Raw genomic sequence first — 24,083 nt, forward strand, 5'->3', positions numbered from 1 at the left:
TCAATTAGAAAAATATTTAAAAAAACACGAGACAGAAATAGTTTATAGAAGCTTATTTCTATAAATTTTATTTTTAATTTTTTCAAGAGGAATTTTTTTTTTTTTTACCGTGCGAGATCATCTTCGCGTGGGGGAGGGAGGAGATTATTTCTCCCCTAATTTCTCCCCTGAACTTAGGTTCTGGTTTTCCGCCGAGACGACACGGAGGGAAGGGTGTTACGGCGTCGGGGAGGGATGACGATTGCGACGGCGATGGAAACAAAGGTGACTGTGAGGAGAGGAAAAAATCGAACAGACGGCCACAAAGGCGGCCGGCGAGCAGCTGCGACGGCGGTAGAGACAGCCGACGAACAGCTGCGATGGCGGTAGAGGCGGTGACGAGGGGAGGAAGATTTTTCCCCCCCTTGCTCTCGTTCCAGCTCCCGCTCCCCCGCTTGCTCTCGATCCAGATACCGATCCGACTCACCTCGAGCCAATGAACCGAACCTAGCTTCGGTAGAGCTCGGCTCGTTAAGATAAACGAGCCAATTTCGGTGCTCGAGCTCGATAGATAACGAATCGAACCGAGCCAGTACCAAGCCGAACTTGAGCCACTCGCGAGCCGGCTCGGTTCGAAGCCACCCCTATCTCTAACAACGAGGACCGTATATGGTTCTTTCTATATCCCAAAATCACTTCGGTCGTATTGAGCCGAACTAAGCTAAATGAAAATTGAACTTGTATATGTTCGAGTTTGGTTTTATATGAATACTTTAACCTCGAGCTCAAACTCAACCTTAACCTTGAGCCTAAAATTGGAATCAAGATTGAGCCCAAAAATTTTAATCTGAGTTTGAGCTTCAACTTATATTTGAAACTATAAAAAAAATTAAAAAATAAATAAAGAAAATATTGTGATGAACTTAATACCATTGAACGACAAGTTATTACAGAGGAACCCAAAACTTTTCAATGGAACATTCCAATATATAATAACCAGCTTAATATACCTAAAAGAAAGATCAAATACATTCATAAATAGTGTTTATTCCATTGGCAAATAATAATATTAGGTGTTGAGGGACCTAAAAGGGTTGAACTATGGATGGTCTTTGAAGTTTGAGTAAATAAAAACAACTATCAACCATCTGAAGGGTATTTTCATCAAAAATCAACCCTAATGAATCGGTTTACGAGCTAACAAATCGAGTTTGGAAATTCAAGTCAAAATTTGAACGAGAGCAACTCGAACTATTTGCAAACCGGCTTTACTTAGTGTCACCCATAGTTACATAAGCTCTGAATTTATGGTCAAGTCTCTGTTGCATTTTTTAATGGCGTTTTCAATCATGAGAAGAGCTAAGGCACAGAGGGACGTTTTTGGGAATTAGTTCATAAACTTTCAAAAAGAAAGGTCTTTACAAATTTATAAATGGTAGTCCGTGGGCCTTCCGTACATTGTACCTCTACAAACGAAATAAAAGATTTACTAATTTAGGTGTGTTAATTTTATTTATTTAATTAATTTTTATTTATTATTTATTTAGTAGAATGGTAATGAAATAGTAATTTTTACTAGATTACCCGTTTACTATTTAATTTAGGAGTCAAAAGTTCTACATTGCCTCTAACCCAAAGTTTTATGAGAGAACTAAGTATATCGAGGTGGATTGTCATTTTGTGAGAGAAAAGCTACAAAGAGGAATAATAAGCCTCAAACATGTATCAACTCATGGACAACTTGGTGATATATTCACAAAGTCAGTCAATTCCATAATTCTCTCCACTGCATGTACAAATATGGGATTATATGATGTTTTCTCACCACCAACTTGAGGGGGAGTGTTAAAAGACATAAACAAGCTTGAGTGGCATTATTGTATAATAATCTTAAGGTGAAGAGCACACTTGTAATTTATGTATCTTTTTCATATATAAATAAAGGTTAAGAGGGAGGATTGAGGTATCTTCCACAACCCTTATTCTCCCCTTTCTTCTCTCATCTACGTGTTCATCTCTCTCTCCCTCTCTTTCTCTCACATTCATTCATTCACCTCACTCCACTCCTCCTCTCCTGCCTTCCTTTTCTCTCCTACACTCTACGTTGAAGACCTTAACAGTATGGAATCCTGAAGTTAACACCCACCTTTGATTGGGACTTACTAGCTTTCATCAATTGAAGGCAATTTTCTTTGTAACTACTCAAACCTTTATGGTTTAAGTATAACTTGTGTTACACTTCTGGTTGAACCTTTCATGGTTTTATTCAAGCTTAAAGTGTTTTTACTTATCTACTCATACCTTGATGGCTTTCGTGAGCAAGTAACACATGCTTGGATCTTGGTGGTTTTTTCTAGCTAAAACGGCTTTCCTTCACAGACATAACTCTATGGTTTATTTGAGTAGGATCCTTTTCTCATACCAACAATCTTCGGCTTCGATTCCTTATGCTCGATTGCTCCAACAAGCCCTAAGAGGTCAAATCAAAAGCACAATGGAAAGTGGGAGATAGGCTTGAGGCCCTTGTTTGTAAGAGTGGCGTTGACCAATTTGGGTGGTTTATCAAAGCAATGATCAACCCCTCCAAAGAGCATTGGTGGCGCTACTTTATGGCACATTGAGGAGCACTAATTAAATGAACCACTCTATTGTAATTCTTTGTTAGAAGCTTAATAAGTTGAACCTATGAAATCATTCTCTTAAGAAAAGAAAAAGAAACAAGATCATGCATTCATTTCCCTTGTGATGAGAATAATCAATTCTAGCTTCACACTTGGGATTTTGAATTGAAAGAACTATAGCATCGGCCTTGCTCCACTAGTATGTGTATCAAGAACACATTCTGACTTAAACCTTGCACTATTCTTAACTCATCGAATTCGATGGAATGACTGATTGATTGTTTGAATTGGAATTCCTTTCAAACTGAAGTTCTTTTGCCTATTGGGTTTTTTTGAGTAAAAACAAATTTTGTTTTTCATCCTTTAAAGGATAATCTTTCTTCATGAGTTTTTGTTGATATTTGACCAAAATACACCACCATGTACGGTTGCATGTCTATATGATGACCTATTCTTTTGACTTTGATTAAGCCATATCATCATTTGAGTTGGATTGCTCCTTTTATCATTTCTTCCACCTAGTTTTAGAAGATGAGACAATACTTCAGGTTATTCTTCTTTCCTACTTCTTCAAGATTTTTGAGCAACTGGCAAAGATTCTTCCTCAATTTTGTCAATGGAGTAATCTTTCTTCCAACATTTGTTTGAGAGTGTGGTCTTCTTGTTTTTTTTCTTCCTTAGAATTTTCTCTTTTGTTGACTCCAACCGTATAAGACTGCTTTTTCATTTTGCCCCTAGAACCAAAATCCTCTTGCTTGTTAATTTTTTTCTCTCTTTCTTTTATTGATTGTTCTACTCATATAGTAGCTTTTGTAAGACTCTTCGTCATCTTTATGTTGGTCATGGTTATCTTTAATTTTAACTTAGATACCACTTATTGTAACATACTTATGCCAAAGTCTTGGATTTAAGTGCCTATGGGCATTGGGCAAAGAGTTCCCTCCACCAAGTCGTAAAAGTTATTATTGACTCATTTTGATCTTCTTCAACAAAGAAGTGGCTTAAGAACTTTTCTTCAAAGATAGTCTAAGTTATTATAATTCATTATGTGAACATGTTGAACCATTCAAAAGCCGCCCCCATCAATGTACCTACAAAGAAGCAAATCCATAATGCATATTTGTTAGCTATCCCACCGATCAAAGTCTTGAATCACACAAATGTTGCTTTGGTGATATATTTCCTTCATAAGATAAAAAATTTGGATGTTCAAACTTTGAAGGGTATGCCATTTTATCTATCCATACAAGGTAAGGAGACCTGTACTTGCTTTGATCATCCATTTTATTTACGAAAATGATTTTGCACACTAATTTTTCTACTTCTTATGCAAACAAGGGAAGAGTTTCTTCTTCTTGCTAGAGGTTTTTTCTAAAGTCTGGTTCTCATCTCCATAAGAAAAACTACTCTTTCGGGATGTACTAGGTTGAGGAGAGGTTTGATTGCTACGAAAGCTTTCCAACTTCTACCGTATTTGAGCTAGTTGAGCTTCCTATTCAATCATTTTTTGCTTGTGTGGAGTACACAGTGGAAGGAGAGAAGTTGGAAACTTTTTTGCTAGTGTTTCTTGAGGTCATATTCAAACATGACTTTCTCTTTATCCTCCTTAAGAACCTGTGTTTGAGTTATGCTTAAGGATCCCTAAGTTTTTCATCCTCGAGGGCTTGGAGTTTGATGATCTTTTGAGAGTTTCTCCTTTGATGCTTCCAACTAGATTGCACCTTCACGGTCTGCTTCATGTCTTCCTATTTCAGATCATACTTATCAACTTCGATGAACATTCCATTTAGTTTGTATCTTGCTCCCATTCCATGTAGATGGGAAATTGGTGGCCAGTAGTTGGCCTTGTACGTCTCATTATAGTGGTTCCCATATATGAAGCATCTTCATGGTTCTAAAGCCAATTTTTTTATTTTTGTGGTGAAGGTAGCTAGCCTTGCCTGGGAAATAGAAATCACGACTATTGTCGATGTAGCAGATGTGCCACATTTGACCCTTTAGGTTCCCAATTTTATAAAGCTATTATTGGCTGGTTCGTTTAGATTTGTCAATAGAGAACCTATTGTGAGTTGGAGCAGGCTCATATGGATGGGCACTAGAAATTAGCTAGTTGTTGGATGACTTTGAAAATCTGAACTATCACCTTCATGGCTGCTCATATGGCAATGGTTCTCTTGATTTTTTGTGTGACTTTGTTTCCAAAGCCCCTTTGACAGTTTTGGTACTTATGAAATCATCCTTCATCGAACACGATTATGGGTGCCATTTCTGATGAGGTAGCTTCTTATTCTCTTGATTCTCCTTCTTCCTTCCACTACACAAAAGAACTGATGAAGACCTTGGATTGGACATGGAGATTGGACCTTAAGGAGGAGAGATAGGAGGATTAATGGGTTTGTCCTGGTATACTAAAACTTTACTTGTGGAAAATTGTGGTAGATGATGTAATGCAATTACATGTAAAACAAACTAATAGAAAATAAGTTTTAAAAGAAAAAGAAAACTACAAATCATTAATTTAGTAGATAGTGAACGTCGTTCAATTTCTAGTAGGAAAGACTTCTTATAACAACATAAAACTTGAGCCTTTAGATCAATTAGGAAGATGCCTTCGGTTCTTTTCCTGAAGTTGCTACTCCTTTTCCTTCTAATTTCCAACTTTTGATTTTTGATCTCCAAGAGCCCAAGAACCTCTCCAAGGATCCTTTCAAGGGCTCTCTAAGTTCTGATCCATTTTTAATAGTGTTTTCCCAAGTTTATTAGGGAGGGAGAACATGAGATATTAGTTACAAGAGTTGCAACATTCAAATGTCACCAGTTACAAGAGTGACAACATTCAAAGGTCATTGGTTATAGAAACCATATGGTTGCTTGTCACTTGGAACTTGGGCTATTCAAAGTTTGTGGTCTTGTATTTCTAGACAACTTTCTATTTTGCAAAAAATATATGTAAAAGGGTTTCTATAAACATTCCTATTTCATAAAAATATTAATGTTCTCGAGCTAAGGACATCATTTTCAAAAATTTGACCAAAATTACAAAATATTCCCATGTCTAAAAATACATAAAATGCCGCTTCAAACTTAAATTACACATGATTTGGGCTAGGTACACAACCTATGATAAAAATTTCACCATTTTTGTCAAAATTACTAAAATACCCTTAAACAGGCGAATTTATGAAAATGCCCCTTCAATGTACATAATCCTGTGTTAACAGCATATGTAGGGGCACGAAGAGAAAATCTTGGTCACTCAGGATGTTATTTGCCTATGGTATGAGAAATGCACGTGCCTACACAAGCCAAACTTAGTATAAAAAGGAATTCTTAAAAATGATTGGTACATGCAAAGTGGATTAGCATGTCTTTTAGTTTCACATTGTTTATAAAATCTAGTGACCCAAATAGTTTAGTGAATCAAAAAGATGCTCATAAGCATTATAGGCGAATATCATGGATAACTAGATTTGGAACCAAATGGGCTTGTGTTTTGGCTTATATTCAAGATCTTGAGAATCTCATCTCATAGAAAAACTTATCAATTATGGTTATATTATGAAATTCACGATTTAATTATTCTGCACGAACCCTACAATTTTGACTCTCACTCTTGAATTGAATCATAAGCATAAACTTCCATAACTTAGGTGACTATTGTGCTCTACAGAGATGTTTCAATATGCTTAATGCAATTTGAACCTACCTATAAATGCAAATGACAAGTAGACATCGACTCACTCACAAAATGGTGGAAGATATTGAATCAAATATAGTTACATCTATGCAAAACTTCATAAAAATATATTGGATCTAGGTAAAAACTTGGAAATCTTAAAATGAGAACTTAGACTTGAGCTTAAATGTTAAATAAAATTATGATTAATTGTCACTTCAGCCCTTGAGTTTTAAAGAATATTTTCTTATTCTTATAAAACACAAAGATCAAAATAAGTTAGAATGATTGAATAAAATGCCTTGGACCAAAGTATGAAAGCCCCATGAGCATCAAACCTTGGCACACAAAAAAAATGGTCAACCTCCTTAGCAAATGAGAAAACTAGGAAAAAGAAATCAATTGGCTTCTTTATTGTGATAACCATCATTGAATTTCTTCCAGAATTGAACCATATGAGTTGCTTGAGGGATGAGGCAATTGGTCATTTTGGTTAAGCTCTATCATTGAGTATTGGAACATACCCATGTAAAACTCAAGAGTTCAATGCTTGGTAGATAAGCACATCCCTCTATTAGAGATTAGATTTAGTTATAAATCTAGCAAGTTTACCATCTTGAACATAAAATCTTAGAATTGACAAATCTTAAAATGAACGCCCCTCCAAAGACAACTAGATTGAAAATCTTACTGAATGAGAACCCTAAAGTGAAGTTGGATTATTAGGAAAATCTTCCTAGATGAGTGAGTCCCAATGCCATAAGCATTTGAATGCCTTTAGACCTTCCAAATGAACCAACACATAACAATACTAGACGAAACATAAACTCTAAAACAACTTGTTGGACTAGCCGTTTGAATGGCTAATAGCCATCTAAACAATACACCTATTGAAGAAATCAATTATGAGCTATGTTAAGAAAGGACCTTTACGAGTAAACCCACTGGTCTTCGCAGCAACACACATCTTCCCGGCGAAGCAGCTCTTGAGTCCCTTCCATTAAGCAGGAAGAAGTACGCACTTCTCACAATGGCGATCGCCTCTCTTCAAAAGTTTTCGGCCCAACTCCCTCGCCTCTCCATCCTATCCAAGACATTTATCAGGTCGGCCGCTTCTGCTTCTTCCTCGTCTCCTTCCTCGTCCGCTAAAGTCTCGGATCGGATCGTGAAGCTTTTCGCGGTTGATCTCGATGGTCAGAAACGCGAAGTAATCGGTCTCTCGGGTCACACCCTTCTGAAGGCGCTAACAAACTGTGGCTTGATCGATCCGGCTTCGCACCGTTTAGAAGCAATCGACGCCTGCTCGGCAGAATGCGAGGTGAACATTGCGGAGGAATGGCTAGAGAAGATTCCTCCTCCGTCGTATGACGAGCAGTATGTGTTAAAAAGGAATTCGAGAAATAGGGTTTTGAACAAGCATTCGAGGTTGGGGTGTCAGGTGGTTCTGGGGAAGGAGTTGGAAGGGATGGTTGTGGCTATTCCGGAGCCTAAGCCTTGGGATATCCCCTAAGTGGATTGCTTTGTTTTGGGTAAGGATACCCTGGAGTAAGGGGTTGTTTTCTACTTTTCCTTGCAAATGAATAAACTTGAACTGTTCCATGAATGGTGGAGTTTCTCATAATATGGGGCAGCTGTTTGGATATTTAATTTTTGTTAATGCGGATGAATTGATTTTTTAGAATAGTTTTTTTTTTTTTTTTTTTGCTTGGTTAATTTCTGAGATTTAGTGCTTACTTGAGAGTTGAATTATGTTGATTTGTTTTTTATTTTGTGTCAGTTGTGTTTCCACTTTCTTCATAAATAGTTCTTGTACGCAGCATATTACCCATGAATTAATGGACATCTCAAAGTTCCATTTGTCATTTTGACCAATAGAACAACAGGCTCCATATAAAAAACTATTTTTGATTTCATTGTAGCTGGATTTATGTAAATGGAGGATAACCACTGTATAAGGAATTGGTGACTGTAGTGGAAGTGGATTTGTAATTTTACGTAAAATTTTGTAGGTAATTAAAAGCTGGTCATAAGGATTTCAGCTTGACCATGTTATCCAAAAAAAAAGGACTGGATGACATTTGCTGTATTTTTGAAAAATGAAATTTAACATTCAGGAAAAAAAAAAGAATTTTGTTCCCACTTTGCTCCTATTCCTTGGGAAATTGGAACCCATGAAGTATGGTTTCTTAGATTGTTCTCTTGTGCTTAATTGAGATGTGTTCCAACAATTTTGATAGCATTAACATGCAGAAACTTCTAGCTGATGTAGAACTCTTTCTCTTTGCCCATCTTTTGGACTGAAACTGGTAAGTGGGAGTTTCTCCATGATAGTCTTCAATGTATAAGATTAGAAAGGAGAAAGTAATAGATGTTTTGCTATTTAATGTTGATCCAAGCCATACGAGTTGAGTAGGTACGATGCCGTCAAAAGTAATATATTTTGTATTCCTCATTGATTTATCATTTAAATGGTCATAGAGTTGGGAAGTTTGTGTTAAGCACCTAGCCAATACTACCCAAAAGACCGGCCTGTTAGGAGCGGAAGACATAGGTACTTAACCCAAGACCATAACATCACACCCCACCTTCGCGAGCCGACGACCACGACGGCGACACTGGCCCAACCCGGTGGCCTACTCCTAGTGCCCCTTCGCAGTTCTCCAGGTCGCCCCCTCCGCTAGGTCTCCCCTTCCAAACCTACCAGTAATTTTAATCCAGCCTTTGCGTGCCCTGGGACTCGAACTCGCGACGTGGGAGCACGCTCTGATACCAAATGTTAAGCACCTAGCCAATACTACCCAAAAGACCGGCCTGTTAGGAGCGGAAGACATAGGTACTTAACCCAGGACCATAACAGTTTGTCAGGTTGGAGCTGAATGCAGTATCCAGATAAGTCTATCTGTATCTTAAGTTCTTACTATTTACTTATTTATTTATTTTTTAAAATTTTACTTATTTATTTATTTTTAAAATTTTGTTGGGCCTTCTGTGTCCTGAAAAAGCTTACAATCAGAGAAAACCTTTTTATATGTGTTCTTGCTTCTTTTACTGTTATTTCAGTAACCTGTGTTCCCTCTTGTTTGGGCGAGTCAAGTCTTGGAAAGGACCATGTTGAGGCAAAAAAGATTGGAATATGGTAGTTTTAATTCAAACAAAGATGAAGTTTATGCATGAGTTTCCTTTGGGTGAAAAACAGGGTTGTTAATGCATGAGACACATAACAAAATAGGCAAAGGTATTTGTGACCTCTATGTGTTTAGATCCAATCTAAGCTTACCTGTTAATAGACCCCCATTTTTTTTGTAAAGATGGATCAATAAAACTTTTAACAATCATTGTTTGCTGTCTTCAATTTGGGAAAAGATAAAAAGCCTCCTCCTGCTCAACCCTTATATAGAAACTTGACTGAATTACAACAACTACTTTTCTGAAATCCCTGCTAACTCAAATAAAAATGAATTCCTTTGAGAAAAAGCATGTGAGTTTTGCCAAACCCTTTAGACTCTATTAATACAGAATAAGATTTATAATAACAAAAACAAAGACAAAAAGAAATATAAAATAACAAACTTCTCATCTTTGCAATGAACCAGCTTAATGGAAGAGCTCAACATCTTGAGAATAGCCAGTAGAAGTTCTGTCTTGAAATTGAGTAACAGTGGACCACCTTTTGATCCCATTCATCTTTGTCATATTGAGACTCATCTTGATTTTGGCTTTCCCACTTGATATGCTTCAATCATTTTTTAGTTGACTGATAAAGAAAGTTAACTATAGCTGCCATATTATGAGCAATTTGGAAGGACTGAAACGGAATGACTTTTGAAGAATTATTAAGTTACTTTACTCTCCCCCTTCTAGAATTGTAAATTAACTGATCTGCAACATTTACCAGGTTGGTTAACAATGGAGAGCATAGTAGGGTTATCTTTTGATGTCAGAATAGGGAAGATCCTTAGTTGGGACCTCACCTCCCTGTTTTCTTTTAAAAATTAATTTTAGTTGAAGCTCTATGGTATGGAGAGGCATGCTGGAGTTGTTGGGGTTATTAAAAATAGTGGGTCATGGGATGTTCAGATTGGTATGTTTTGTTAGTGTTGGGCTATGCAGGATGTATAGATTTCTGGCTTGAGTGCCCTTACGAGGGAAGAAGCTGTCTAGAGCTTCAGTCCCCAGTCTATTAATGGTGGAGGAAGTCTAAGGGCATCATCAGATAGGATGCAAGGCTAATCTCCTACCTGTGGAGGCTTCACTAGTACTTTAAGGAGTCATGTATATCTTTGAATATCTTTTAATATCTTTGTATGACTTGGCGCATGACCATAGAGAAGCCAACCACTTCATTGACTCTCTTGTATATCTTTGTATATCTTTGAATATCTTTGAATATCTTTGTATGACTTGGCGCATGACCATAGAGAGGCCAACCACTTCATTGACTCTCTTGTATATCTTTGTATATCTTTGAATATCTTTGAATATCTTTGTATGACTTGGCGCATGACCATAGAGAGGCCAACCACTTCATTGACTCTCTTGTAGGGCATGAGGTATCTGAGTAACTTGTTCTCACAGATTATATCTGGATCACCATATTGTAGACTAGGCGTCACTTATATTTTTATAGTAATTCTGATTCTTCCTTCTGTCTCTTGGTTTTTTGGCGTAGTGCCAGCCTTGCTATTTTTTCCTGTTGCATAACAATAATAATTGTAAAGTTATGAGATTTTTTTTTTGAAATGGTAAAGTTATGAGATTGAAATTAAAGAAGAACGAAAAGTAAAGGAAAGAAGAGGAGAAGAGAGAGAAGCAGCAGCAGAATAAGCTGCGCACGTCAGGTCTCAGAATTCAAGCCCTCTCCCTTTTGCTAAACCACTTAAGTGGGATTTAGTGCAAAAAGACAGAATTGCCCCTCATGGTAAAATTCCTCATAACTTCTCAAATACAACTCAAAATTACATGAAAATTGAAACATAAAATTTTGTTATGAAGAACAACCTATTCCAACCCTTATGAGAAATTTATAACTATAGGAAATGACAAAAATACCCCCTATATGAGTATTTTAACACTCCCCCTCAAGCTAGGGAGTAAATGTCAAACAGACCTAGCTTGTCACAAAACACCAAATGTTCAGTTCTTCCAAGAGGCAGGATGCCATACATCACCAAGATGTTCAAATGACTTCACATATGGAGTGGAGTGACAACTTTTACTTGTATAACAACATCCCTAATAAAATAGTAGTCTACCTCAATGTGTTTAGTCTTCTCATAGAAAACTTGATTACTAGCTATAAAGATGGCTATTGATTATGACACTTCAGAGCCATAGGTTTAGTAATGTGAAACGTGAACTCAACAAATACCAATTTCCCCGACATAAGTTCACTTACTGTGTGAAACATTGCTGTATACTCTACTTCTACGTTGGATCTTGTCACTACTATTTGTTTCTTACTTTTCCAACTTACCAAATTACCTCCAACAAAGGAACAATACCTAGTGGTGGACTTCATATCTATCTTACTTCTTGTATAATCTGCATTAGTATCCCAACATATCAATCTTCCCATGAGAAGAGTAAAATAGACCTTTTCCAGGAGACCTTTTCAAATATTTCAGAATCCTATTAGCAACTTCTAAGTCTATTTTCCTCAGATTGTCCATGATTTAACTAACCACTCCCATTGCAAAAGATATATTTGGTCTTCTAACAGTGGCATAAATTAACTACTCCACTAGGCATTTATATTGTGTTTTATCTCTAATTTCAGGACTTTGAGAATCATGAAGGCTAGTATTAATTTCCATGGGAGTCTCCATTGGACATGCACCCAACAGACTATACTCTTGCAGCATATCTAAAATGTATTTCCTCTAAGATGGAACAATACCTTCTGTACTCTGAGCCACCTCAATACCAAGAAAGTATTTCAATTGTCATAAGTCCTTTGTCTAAAAATGTGTTGCTAAATATTTTTTAAATTGCTTGATTATTTTCAGAGTCACTTCTTGATAACACAAGGTCATCCACTTATACAATTAGAATAACTACCCCAAACTGCTTTTACAATACAAACATGGAATGGTCACAATGGCTCCTATGAATCCAAACTTCATAATCACATTGCTAAATTTCGCAAACCACGCTTTAAGACTTTGGTTAAGTCCATAAATAACCTTCTTTAATCTGCACATTTTCCTTGTCTCCCTCCCGAGTAACATACCCAGGATGTTACTCCATATAGACTTCTTCCTTTAAATCACCATACATGAAGAAGACATTTTTAATATTCTGTTTAAACAATGCCTAGCCTTTATTCATTGCTACAAAAATCAAAATGTGAACATATATTAGTCTAACAACAGAAGAAAAAGTCTCAAACACATGAACACCAAATGTACTGAGCCTTGTATCTCTCAATAGTTCCGTTAGTCTTATATCTAATGGTGTATACCCAATGACAACCCACAATAGCTGCCCATGTAGGAGAATCACAAAGACCCCATGTCCCCCTTGAAACCAAAACATCCATCTTCTCATCCATAGCTCACTTCTACTCTGGTGAAGTCATAACATCTTGCATTGAACTAGATATAGAAGACAAAGACAATAACAAGGCAAAGGATTTGTAGAGAGGTGACAAAGAATCAAAAAACATATATTTAGATATAGGATGTGAAATTATATGACCGTTAACCTTTTCGAAGTCCAATGGGCAGATCTAAACCAAAGGAGACAAGATTTGCAGGCAAAAAAGATGATGGTTGGTTAACAGAAGGGGGCTCATGAACTAGAAACTCATGAGCGAGTGGAGTTACACTACATGCTATACACTTGTAGTGGCTTTGAGGGACTTGCACTTGGAACATCCATAATAGCTATGGGTGAAGGATCATATACAAATGGATTAGAAGTTAGTTGAGAGTGATCAAATGACACAAAATATGGAGTATGCTCAAAGAATGTCACATCTGAAGAATGTATGTTGTATAGTTGGATCCAAGGTCTATCCCAAAATGACTAACCATCTTAAGAAACCTCTTTCTTAACTAACAAACTCAACATATTTGTTTTCACTAATCTATGTGGGACTATTCCGTAACACTCCCCTTCACATGTAGGCCCTCTGGACTCTTACATGTGGATAATTTGGCTGGAGGCCCACATACGAGTACCTGCTCTGCGACCATGTAAATTTGGGTCCAAGGCCTATCCCAAAATGACTAACCATCTTAAGAAACTTCTTTCCCAACTAATAAACTCAACATATTTGTTTTCACTAATCTATGTGGGACTATTCCTTAACATATGTCTTGCACTTAACAAGATCATAGCATTTATACCCTTATTTATGACGAGAATAACCCAGAGAAACATAACAAAATGAGGAGATAATTTATCCACAGAGTTACCAAACAAATGAACAAAACATGTAGATCAAAGACTCGAGGAAGGACATAAAAGATGTTACGATGTGGTTCTAAAACTTGCATAGATACATGTCCTTGCAAGATGGATGATGGCATATAGTTAACTAAGAAACACGAAGTTGAAACTGCATCACCTCAAGAAGACTTGGGAATATTCATTTGGATAGTATAGTACGAGCAAATTCAAGCTAGTGCCTATTTTACCTTTTAGCAACCCCATTTTTCTAAGGGATATATATGCATGAGGTTTGATGAGTAAGACCATGTAGATAAAAAAAAAAGTAAACTTGTGATTTAGAAATTCAAATCCATTGTTTGTATGAAAAACATGAATATTGGCACCAAATTGAATTTGTAATTCATTGTGAAATTTCAAAAAAACATTATTGGATATCTCGCTGAGGAGATGCACTATGTAACTTTGCTAAAATCATCTATGAAAGAAACCAAGTACTTGAAACCAAAAGAACTGGAGATTCGGCATGGACCCCATACATTAGAATGGATTAATTCAAAGACTAGCATTATGATTAGAATTGGTAGGAAAACTTGGTCGACAATGTTTTCTAAATTGACACGATTCACATTCAAATGTAGGATTATTTTGCAAAGAAGGAAAATATTGACAAAGTTTAGCTAGTGAGGGAAGTCCCAACTGTAGATATCATAGGTATGGAGAATCTTTAGTTGTAAGAGCAATTGCTTTTGGAACGGTCACATCATCCAGAAAGTAGGGCCACTTTTCTCATGTCTTGAACCAATGGTCTTCTTTGTTTGCAAATATTGAACAACACAAGAAGTAGGTGAAAATGTTACAAAGCAATTGAGAGATTTTGTAATATCACTAACAAACAAAAGATTTATAAGAAAGTTAGGAAGAAAAAGAACCGAGTTGAGGGACATCTTAGGAGTAGTGTGAACGGTACCCTCCCTCTGAATTGGGGAGGTAAACCCATAAGCTAAAGTAACAATACAATAAGACTGAGAAGGAGTGATAGACTGAAATAAAGAGGGCATGCTTGACGTATGTGTGGATGCTCCTGAATAAGTGATCCAAGATGGAGAATGAGACACATTCATTGCTTGTGTATTGGCACTTGCAGTAGAGGAGGAATCTGGTTGTCTGGAAGTAGTGGTGGTAGGTGTGGAGGTCAATTGAGCCAATCTCTAATGTAGTTGCTGAATTTCTTTTCTGTGGGCCAGTATGGAATGGTGTCCATTCCAGTCATAGTAGAATTTGTTCATCTTGACTGTCCAAACTTTTTCCAACATTTATCTAAAAAATGGTTGGTTCTGCCACAATGAATGCGCTTTTTGTCCTCTCTATCACTGAGTCCACATCCTCTAGTAGAAGAGTCTTTACCTCAACCTCTACTACTATTCCCACGTACTCTACCCTCAAATTTATGGAAAGAAGAATTGAGTTTGAGAGCAATAGCATCAACAACTTCTGCATCCTTCCCATTTTTACCAACCACTGCACCTTTTGCTTGAATCACATGATTAAATGCCTGTTCAAGGGTTGTTGTGAATCTGATTTTCTACTTTAGAATTGCATCCGCATTTTGTAGTAAAGAGATGAAAAATATTGATCTGCTGCAAAACACCTTGCATCTCAGTAAAATAATCAGTAACTGATTTATTACCCCTTTGCATGTTAAAATATATCACATACAAATCATGTATCTTAGACAGATTGCTCTCTTGCGACAAGATAGAGGCAAGTGTATTCCATATTTCTTTTGAAGTTCCACAAACCAAAATTTGATCACTGAACCTAGGTTCCATACTATTGACCAATCAGGTTATCACTTAATTATCTTCTGCCCCCCAATTTTTAGTTATGGGATTGGGAGGGTCATCGCTAATGTACTTGGGCTTCTCTTTGCTTTTAGGAACATAAGGATCAATCTGGACCAATTTACATTGTTTTGCCATTCAACTTCACATGGGTAATCTGAATAGGGTGAGAATCCCTAATATCTAAACTCTCAGAGGGCTTAATTGGAGTAGTTCTTTTGCTTCTATCAGTCATTTAATCCTCTAGCATCCTCAAACTATACCATTATTGTTGACAAAATGATATTTTTAATGAAACCTGTGCATGCTGAGTGGGCCCCACACTCAATTATGGCACAAGTACAAGAATGCCAACCAAACAATACCACCAACAGCCCTCAATTTACCCACAATAACAACAAATCAAATCACAAAAACCAGCAATAAGGGCTTACGCAGGCATAAAGAGACAATGACATAGGCACATGATAGGGGTGCAGCGAAGGATTTAGCAAAACACCAACAGGGAACCCTCTAGGGGCATTGAAATCATTGTAAACTGCTTAATTAGCTGTAGGAACCATCAACTAAACTGTTATGGTAAAAAAAAAAAAAGGGAGATATGACCTTTACCCCACCAGAGAAGAATTGCTTGAAGAAACCTTCTGTAAGAATCCAAAGAGTGTAGAGGGAACACGAAATTGGTTGAAGAATCTCCCAAGATCAAATTCTATCACTCTGTAAATTTATGATCTTTAAATTTAAGATGGAAAAGTAAAGGAAGGAAGAGGGGAAGAGGAGAAGAGAGAGAGTGGAGGCAGCAAAATAAGCTGCGATGGGGCTCAGAATTCGAGTCCTCTCCCTTTTATTAAATCACTTAAGTGAGATCTAGTACAAAAAGATAGAATTGCCCTTCATTACAAAATCCCCCATAACTTTTTTTTTTTTGAAAAAGATGTATTAATAAAACGAGAGAAATTATAAGATTTGATGGAGTAAGTCCCTTACAACCAGTGATTGTAGGGTAGCTCCCTGCCTGACAAGCACATCTGCTACCAAATTAGCAGATCTCGGAATGTGAGACCAAATATAAGATACAATTGAGGTAATTTCTAAAATTTTCCGAAAGGTATCCCAATGCCGCCACAGGGGAGGGGATGCACTCTCACACCATCCAATAACCACTTTTGAGTCAAACCCCCCATAACTTCTCAATTACAACTTAGAATTAAATGAATTTTTTTTATTTGAAACATAGAATTCCGTTATGAAGACCAACCTACCCCAGCCCTTATGAGAAACTTACAACTACAGGAAATTACCAAAATACCTCCATATGTGTATTTTAACAATTATATCATGCCCTTAGTTTCACTGTCTCAAAGGAGAAAAACTATAATTGATAGGAGGTCATAGTCTTGTATGCTGCAATGGTTATCTTCTATTCTAGCAAAACTTGTAAGTTTTTTTTTTTTTGTGGGAATTCTCCTCTTACTGTTCTGGCATTCTGCTACTAGATTGTTCGGTTGTTCCCTAGAATCTTCATATCTGGCGGCACCACACGGGAAGGAGAAAACAGAAAAATTGATATTTTTCTGTACAGATTGTTTCTGTATGAAAACCCATCATTCTTTTCCCACTTTGTGTTTAAATTTAACATAGATAACCACCTTGCAACCACCTTGGAATATATGCATGCTCATTTAAGAAATTTTGTGGAAATGATGCCCAGGAGTGGTTTAGTCGCTTGTCTTCTTTTCGAGAATCATACTCAAAGCATATCTCAGATGTTTCCAAATCATAGGATTTTTTTTTTTACTTTATGGGTTTTTTAATTAAAAGTAATGAATGGAAAAATAGAGTGAGAAGCAAAGGCAATCTTCTGTTGCCTAAAGAAATGAATCTTACAGATGAAATTTTAGCCCTTTTTTTTTTAATTTTCTTTAATGTTGAATGCCTTAGTGTGTCTCGAACTTGAGACCTCACACCAATAACCCCCATGTGATGTTTGAGCTAAAGGCCATTGAAATCTTAGCTATCTTTGTCATTTTCAGGTGAATTAGCAAGGCTGAAGCTTCACTAATACATCTGCATTGTGTAAGATTCTAAGTCTTTGCAAATGTGGACAGAAAAGGAAGTTTACATGATAGCAGATTTACTGGTGAGGCTTCTGCCTTGCTAATTCACCTAAAATGATAAAAATTTGTTTAACTTAACAGCATTATATATTTATTGCTCTGCATTTCAGCTTGATGTTCAAATCAGACTCATGTGGTTTATTTGAGATTGAAAAGTAAAATACAGCAGAAGAATGCAGTCAGTGGCTGGATTAAAGAGAGGTTTTAAACTTTTAGAGATTAGAATATTTTAGCTAAAAGGCTGAACCAATAAATGGGGTGTATGGAAAAAAATCTTTATGTCAAAGATATCCTCAGAACTTTCTTTCCTGAAGGTATAAAAATGCATGTATGCTGTTTTTGTTTGTCCTGGCTCCAGTCTTGTGCTAAAGACATAATAGGTATGTAATGAGTCATGGCTCCAGACTTTTTTTTGAAAAGGTGTTTTGGCTCCAGTCTTCAATGCCCTAGTTTGGTTAATGATACGTTTTTTGGTCTTCTTTCAATGCAGCCATTTTTGTAGGAACATATGGAATATGGTATTCAAACTACATTGAACTTTGGCTTTGTGAATTTGAGTTTTATGCCTCAGGAAGAAGTCCAGCAAACTGTACCTGATACATCAGTGTGAACTTATGACTTCATTTGTTTTTAACATTTTGGCTACTTATATGCAACTAGGGGTTATTTACATGGGTTTCTTACAGTTTTAGTACATAGGGAGACATTTATCTTTTGAATAAAGTTAAGGAGGGCATTCGTTTTGATCCTTATATAGAGTTTCTATAGAGTTTCTTGAGAAAGTTTCCTAGCGAGCAAAGAAGGATTCAATTGCTAGATCTCCAAGACTACTAGGCAGCGTATAACCTTAGGACCACAAAAAAAAAAAAAAAAAAAAAAAAAAGAAAGAAAAGTCCAGTCCATTAGATAGCTGGCTCCAAGTTGTTGAGCACTACTGGCCAATGAATGAACAAGGTTATTGGGCATCAATGTTTGTGCATTAAAGAGATGTCTGTGCCCACAAATTTTTTCAATGCATTGCAAAGTCAATTCTGCCTGTAGGGTATCACAATGACTAAAGAGAGTAGGGCAAACATCACCTCCCTTTGCAGCCTTTGAAGCTAATAATAAAGTTGAGATTAAGCTATCCGACCTTGGGAGGGGACAGTGATGTTGATTCTAAGATCACAAACAAATATGGCCCACCAAAGAATATGATGAATGGTTTTCTCGATAATCCCTCCAATCGTGCAATCATGTCCCTTGAATACCCTCATGTTCTATTCCTCCCAAACAGTAGGGGACAGCTGCAACACTGAAAAACCATTATTTTTTACCAAGTTTCCTAAAGGAATTGCAGTTGATTGCTATAGGAGTTCAAAAGATGAGAGGGGGAAGCAGATTTGAATACCTTTGTGCAAGATATGATTGCCTCTTCTTTCTTACTGCAAAGCTTGCAACTTTGGGTTTGTAATACTCTTCCCTTTTGTTGTCCAAGTCAATCAGATAGGCATGGTGGGAGTTGACATTGCATGTCGCGAAAGAGCTCTCTTTTAGGTCATAAAATCATCTCCAACACCTCTAATGTAATTGCTTTTCAAGGAGGGAAAGGAGAAATTCATTATCAATAGCTTCCTTAGGGTGTGCCTCAAATTGTGATTCAAAGGTCATAAACTTGAAATAAAATTTATGGATTTAATCATAATTTTGACAGTCCTTGATGATTCTAAAAACATAGGGGAAATCTCTGGCAAATATACTTTCTCCAGCCTTGTGATCAAGAGGATTCAAGCCACACCTTAGTAAAGCATACTGGACATGGATACAAAACTCATGTACGAAGTGGGATGGCATTGAGCTTACAGAGGATCTCCGAATCTGGTTTCAAAGGATGTGATGATGTCTGAATAAAGCTAAAGCTGGTTGTTGCATCTATATTTAGCTATGATTAGCTTGTTCCACTTTCCATTCTGATCAGTGGTTTAGTTATTTTATCAAGGTCCATTCATCCATAAAAAAAAATTTAATGTTGGTGCAAAAATCTTTGAACATTTTTCACTCTGTGAAGAGTGCTGGTAGTGTATACATGAAGCTAGCCAAGCAGTAGTTGCATTGAATTCCTAATGTGCTACTTTTCATCTATATTACTCAGATTTACAGAATGGCCATTCCTGGTGCATTTATCTGGCATTGTGATTTTCTAAGACAGCAAGCAAGATCTCATGAGGGGTTTGCTAACCTTTGTGTATTGCTTTCAACACACAGACATTCTCCATGGATGGAGTACAGAAGATGTTTTCACCGACGTTATGGCAAATGAGCAGATGGAAATTTTGTGAAGTTGAGATGAAACAAAAAACAGGGTTTGGTTTTGTTGCTGTGATCTGATTCTTGACACCATCCATCTTTGCGTCCAAAACGCTTCAACTGTTGTGGGCATTTCTGTAATTTTCTCACAATATATGTCTGTACCTCGGGCTGATTCTTGAAAGTGTCCATCTTTAAGTCCAAAAAGCTTCAAAGATTTTGGGGCATTTCTGGATTTTTCTCACAATATATGTTTGTACCTTCTCACTGAAGTTTCTCTGTTCATCCTTTTGCGTGTTTGAAGGCTTGGTCCTTTTCTGAAAATATTACCGGAGATTTTTTGTGGCTTCACCACTCATTCTTACTAGGAGTGTTGTGGGTTGGGCCTTTGATTCAAAAGCCACATGGGGAGTTTCTAGTGTAAGTCTTAGCAGGGGTATTGGGTGTAGTGTGTGTAGTCAACATCCCAAAAACACTTCTGGCAAGAAGCATTTGAATGAGCTATTATTTTCTGAAAAAAAAGAGGTTGGGGGAAGTTTTGATGCTAAAGCCAGAGGGATACTCTGCTGTGGCTCTTCATGTCTTGTCTTTAGATATAAGAGAGATAGGTCCAGATGGAGAGGCAGTGAATTGTAGAATATGGTATAGACTGCAGTGATGGTGTTATTTTGAGATTTCAGACAGAGCAAATGGTTGGCAGAGAAGGTACGCATTGTGGTCTGCCTAGAGATGTGATGCTCTTGGTGAAGGTTGTAGTTGTAGTTGAACAAAAAAACTGGAGTGAATCAACTTCATTCAAGATTAGGTAAGATTTTATAGGTAAGATTAGCTAGACCTAGCCATTCACCTTTTTCCAATCCACTGTTGGGTTCTGTGGGTTCTATCCCTTTTCTTATATTCTGAAAGCTTCTATTGAGGACAAGCTCAAGGATGAAATGCATCTTAGAGAAAGAGTGGATATGATAGGATGCTCTTGAATGCTTTGGTCTAAGGGTTGGAGTTGATATTTTTAGGCTTGGAGGTTGTGAGCCTCTGCTTTGGCCAAGGCCTTATGGGCTGCAACAGCTGTTTGGTGCCAGTTGTGAAAGGGGTGGGTGAGATGAGTCATAAACTCTTAACTGAATAGAAGTTATAGCTAATTTGTGAGCATATTATCCAGTAAAAGAGATTCTAGTTTTTGTTATCAACTTTCAGCCACTGTCTGGCCGTGACACATGGGAGATCCCCTTCAAAAACTATTCTCTCTTAAAATTTACTGATATTTGTGTTTCTGCTCACTATCATTATTGTTTTCTGATTCAGGCCATTGTTTTACTTTGTATTTTTACTTAGTCGACCTAGCTGTTTTCTAGGAACAACATTCTTATTAATTTTTTCTAGTGAATTTTAGTATATTTTCTGTTTTGAATTCCAGTCTGAAATAAGTTCCTATAATTTCAGTTGTATATATGTATGTGACTTTGGTCCTGTTAGAAGTCCCTAATTCTGCTGTTTGTTTACTTTGAAGTAATGCTTAGCGTTCTTATCCGTTATTTTGGCTACAATATTTGTAATACAGTAAAGGCCTGTTAGTGCCCTTTGCAGATTTTTGTTTTCCCCCAAGTATGAATAGATTTTAGCAGCGTTTGGTGCTCCCTTTGAGCTTCGAGCAGCGTTTGGTGCTCCCTTTGAGCTTCGAGCCAGGTCTACAGGGCAACGTTGAAATTTGAGTTTTGTATTTGAAGAGCTAATAATTGACATCTGAATCCTATTCGACACGGAGAATACAAAAGAAAGGCATCAGAAATAGTTTCAGGGACCCTCCCCCAGCAAGCAGAATTTCAGCATTATTAGATCCTCCACCTTTGTTGCTCATAAACGAGCTAGCTGTCTGATTCCCGTCAACTCTATTGTCTTCAAATTTCAATTGGATGCACGACCTTAATGACATCGACTCTTTAAATTCTTAAAGCCCAATGCCAATTATCTTTACAGATCCAGACGTTCATCCCTCTCTTCCTAGCTTTTGGTGGCTGAGCAAAATATTTTTGCAGGAGGCTGACTATACTGAAATCAAGGGCAAGGGTCTTTGGTAAAAGAGAGATCTTAAAGGAAGGGGGGACCCCTTTGAAAGAAGGGATAGAAACGAGAGGCCCTGAATAGATGGATAGAAATTATCAGAAAATTATTTATTATTTTCATTCAATAATTGTTATCAGGGTTTTTCTCCGTTTATTAAAAAGTTGCAGGCATGGACAGCAAGCTGCATTAATTTATACGACTGTTTAGAGACGCCAATAGGCAAGTCAACCCTTTTCGAGTCATGTGAAGGAATCAGTTGAATTTGCTGGTCTTTGGCTGCCCAGAAACCGAGATTCCCTTTTTGGACTCGATCAAATCGTCTCTAGCGTTTTGTAATAAATTTAAAGACTAAAACGTAAGTTATCGTATGCTGCTTCATATATTATTCGCTTATTTCAACGCTTACAAATGGATGGTTTCTTTCTTTTTCCTCTTCTCAGTTATATCCCTTAACCTGAGAAGAGCATGAAAGGTGCTCTTAGTCATTTAGAATATAGTCCATCAATTGAACTTAGCGTCTACTGTGCATCTCACAACCAGACGCTTGCGGCAGCCGAACGTCCATTTGAATTTCCCCCATCGCCTCTCTCATGCGCAATAGTGTTCGGCCACCAATCGAAGGCTTCCACGTTTTCCATGTCGGATCGGTTCGGTTTTTGAGTGTTGGCCTTTTCTTTTCCGCGATCAACGGTTGCAAAGAGTGGGCCCGGGAAAGAGAAAAACGCGCAGAACGACGCGCTTCCGCGAGGAAAGGGTAACCTTAATAAGAAAGGGAGTGGGCAGGAAAAGAAAATGGAGAAAGAGTTGGGGCTCCAAAAAATTCCAAGAGAGTTTCAGCAACGAACGACAGATGAAAGAAAGAGAGAACCCTCCAATGTCAACCGTTTTCCAGAGGATTTTCCTCGTTTACAACCTTCTTAACTCTCTTCTCCTCCGGTTTCTCCTCAAGACTCTTACTCCTCTCTACCCCGTCGCGCGGTTCTTCGCCAAAACAGCCGACTCTCCTGATAATACCGCCCTTCTTTCTTCTTCTTCTTCTTCTTCTTCTGAGGCGCAGTTGTTGTCTTCTTCTGCTTCTGCTTCGGCGTTGATTAACAATTGGGCTCGCATGGATCCGGCGGAGCTCCGACGGGTCTTCCAGATGTTCGACCGCAACGGCGACGGTCGAATCACGAAGAAAGAACTCAGTGACTCGCTGGGGAATCTGGGGATATATATACCCGACAAGGACCTGATTACCATGATCGAGAAGATCGACGTGAACGGGGACGGGTGCGTGGATATCGACGAGTTCGGCGCTTTGTATCAGACGATAATGGACGAAAAGAACGAGGAGGAGGATATGCGGGAGGCCTTCAACGTGTTCGACCAGAACGGGGACGGTTTCATCACGGTGGAGGAGTTGAGGTCGGTTCTGGCGTCGTTGGGGCTCAAGCAGGGGAGGACCGTGGAGGACTGTAAGAAGATGATAAGGAAGGTGGACGTCGACGGGGACGGGATGGTCAACTTTAAGGAGTTCAAGCAGATGATGAGAGGTGGGGGATTCGCAGCTTTGAGTAGTAGTGGCATTTGAGAGGGGTGAGAGGGGTTGTATATAATTTCTTTGAGACCGGCCGGCAAGTTGGGGAACAACAAACAACAGTGGAGCGGATTGAAGGAACAGAACTGAACCAAATGAGAGAGACGATAGAAATGGTAAACGATGAGGGGAAAAATACATTTGAATGGTTTGGACAACAAAAAGAAAAAAAAATCATCGTTCATCAAGATTTCAACAAGTTGTTTTTTATGTCGTGTGGAATTTCATGAAAAAATGTGTTGCAACTTTGTAATATTGATCAATTGATGAAGATTTTGATGTTTCTTGCTTTTTCTTATCCATTTAGCAAATTAATATCAATTTTATTTTTTAGGCAAGGAGAAGATCTTTACCAGTCGTCTTCCAGTCCATTCCACTCGTTTCCCTGCTCTTATATCATAATCGATTTTGCTTACTGTTTGTCCACTTTTCCATGTAATTCTTTCTATCAAGTCTCCTCTCCTGTAAATCAAAGGAGTGTCGGAGGATTCAACGATTCGAATTGCCCACAAAGCGCGTTAAATGAAG

At 37.6% G+C, this 24,083-nt stretch overlaps 2 protein-coding genes across 2 annotated transcripts; both read left to right on the plus strand.

Moving 5' to 3' along the window:
- The first annotated feature begins 7,198 nt into the window (after nt 1-7,198).
- On the plus strand, nt 7,199-20,162 carry LOC137958457 (uncharacterized). The gene is made up of 2 exons (XM_068805493.1): nt 7,199-7,805; nt 19,874-20,162. Exon 1 carries the CDS (start codon nt 7,307-7,309, stop codon nt 7,784-7,786), a length of 480 nt encoding a protein of 159 aa, XP_068661594.1. The 5' UTR covers nt 7,199-7,306; the 3' UTR covers nt 7,787-7,805; nt 19,874-20,162.
- Nucleotides 20,163-22,781: 2,619 nt separating this feature from the next.
- On the plus strand, nt 22,782-23,851 carry LOC137944651 (calmodulin-like protein 3). The gene has a single exon (XM_068790360.1). It carries the CDS (start codon nt 22,827-22,829, stop codon nt 23,547-23,549), a length of 723 nt encoding a protein of 240 aa, XP_068646461.1. The 5' UTR covers nt 22,782-22,826; the 3' UTR covers nt 23,550-23,851.
- The last annotated feature ends 232 nt before the right edge of the window (nt 23,852-24,083 follow it).

The sequence above is a fragment of the Aristolochia californica genome, unplaced genomic scaffold, assembly GCF_029961685.1.
Source record: "Aristolochia californica isolate CCGP_79_NKW_82.1479 unplaced genomic scaffold, dmAriCali1.0.hap1 SCAF_1, whole genome shotgun sequence".
NCBI lineage: Eukaryota > Viridiplantae > Streptophyta > Magnoliopsida > Piperales > Aristolochiaceae > Aristolochia > Aristolochia californica.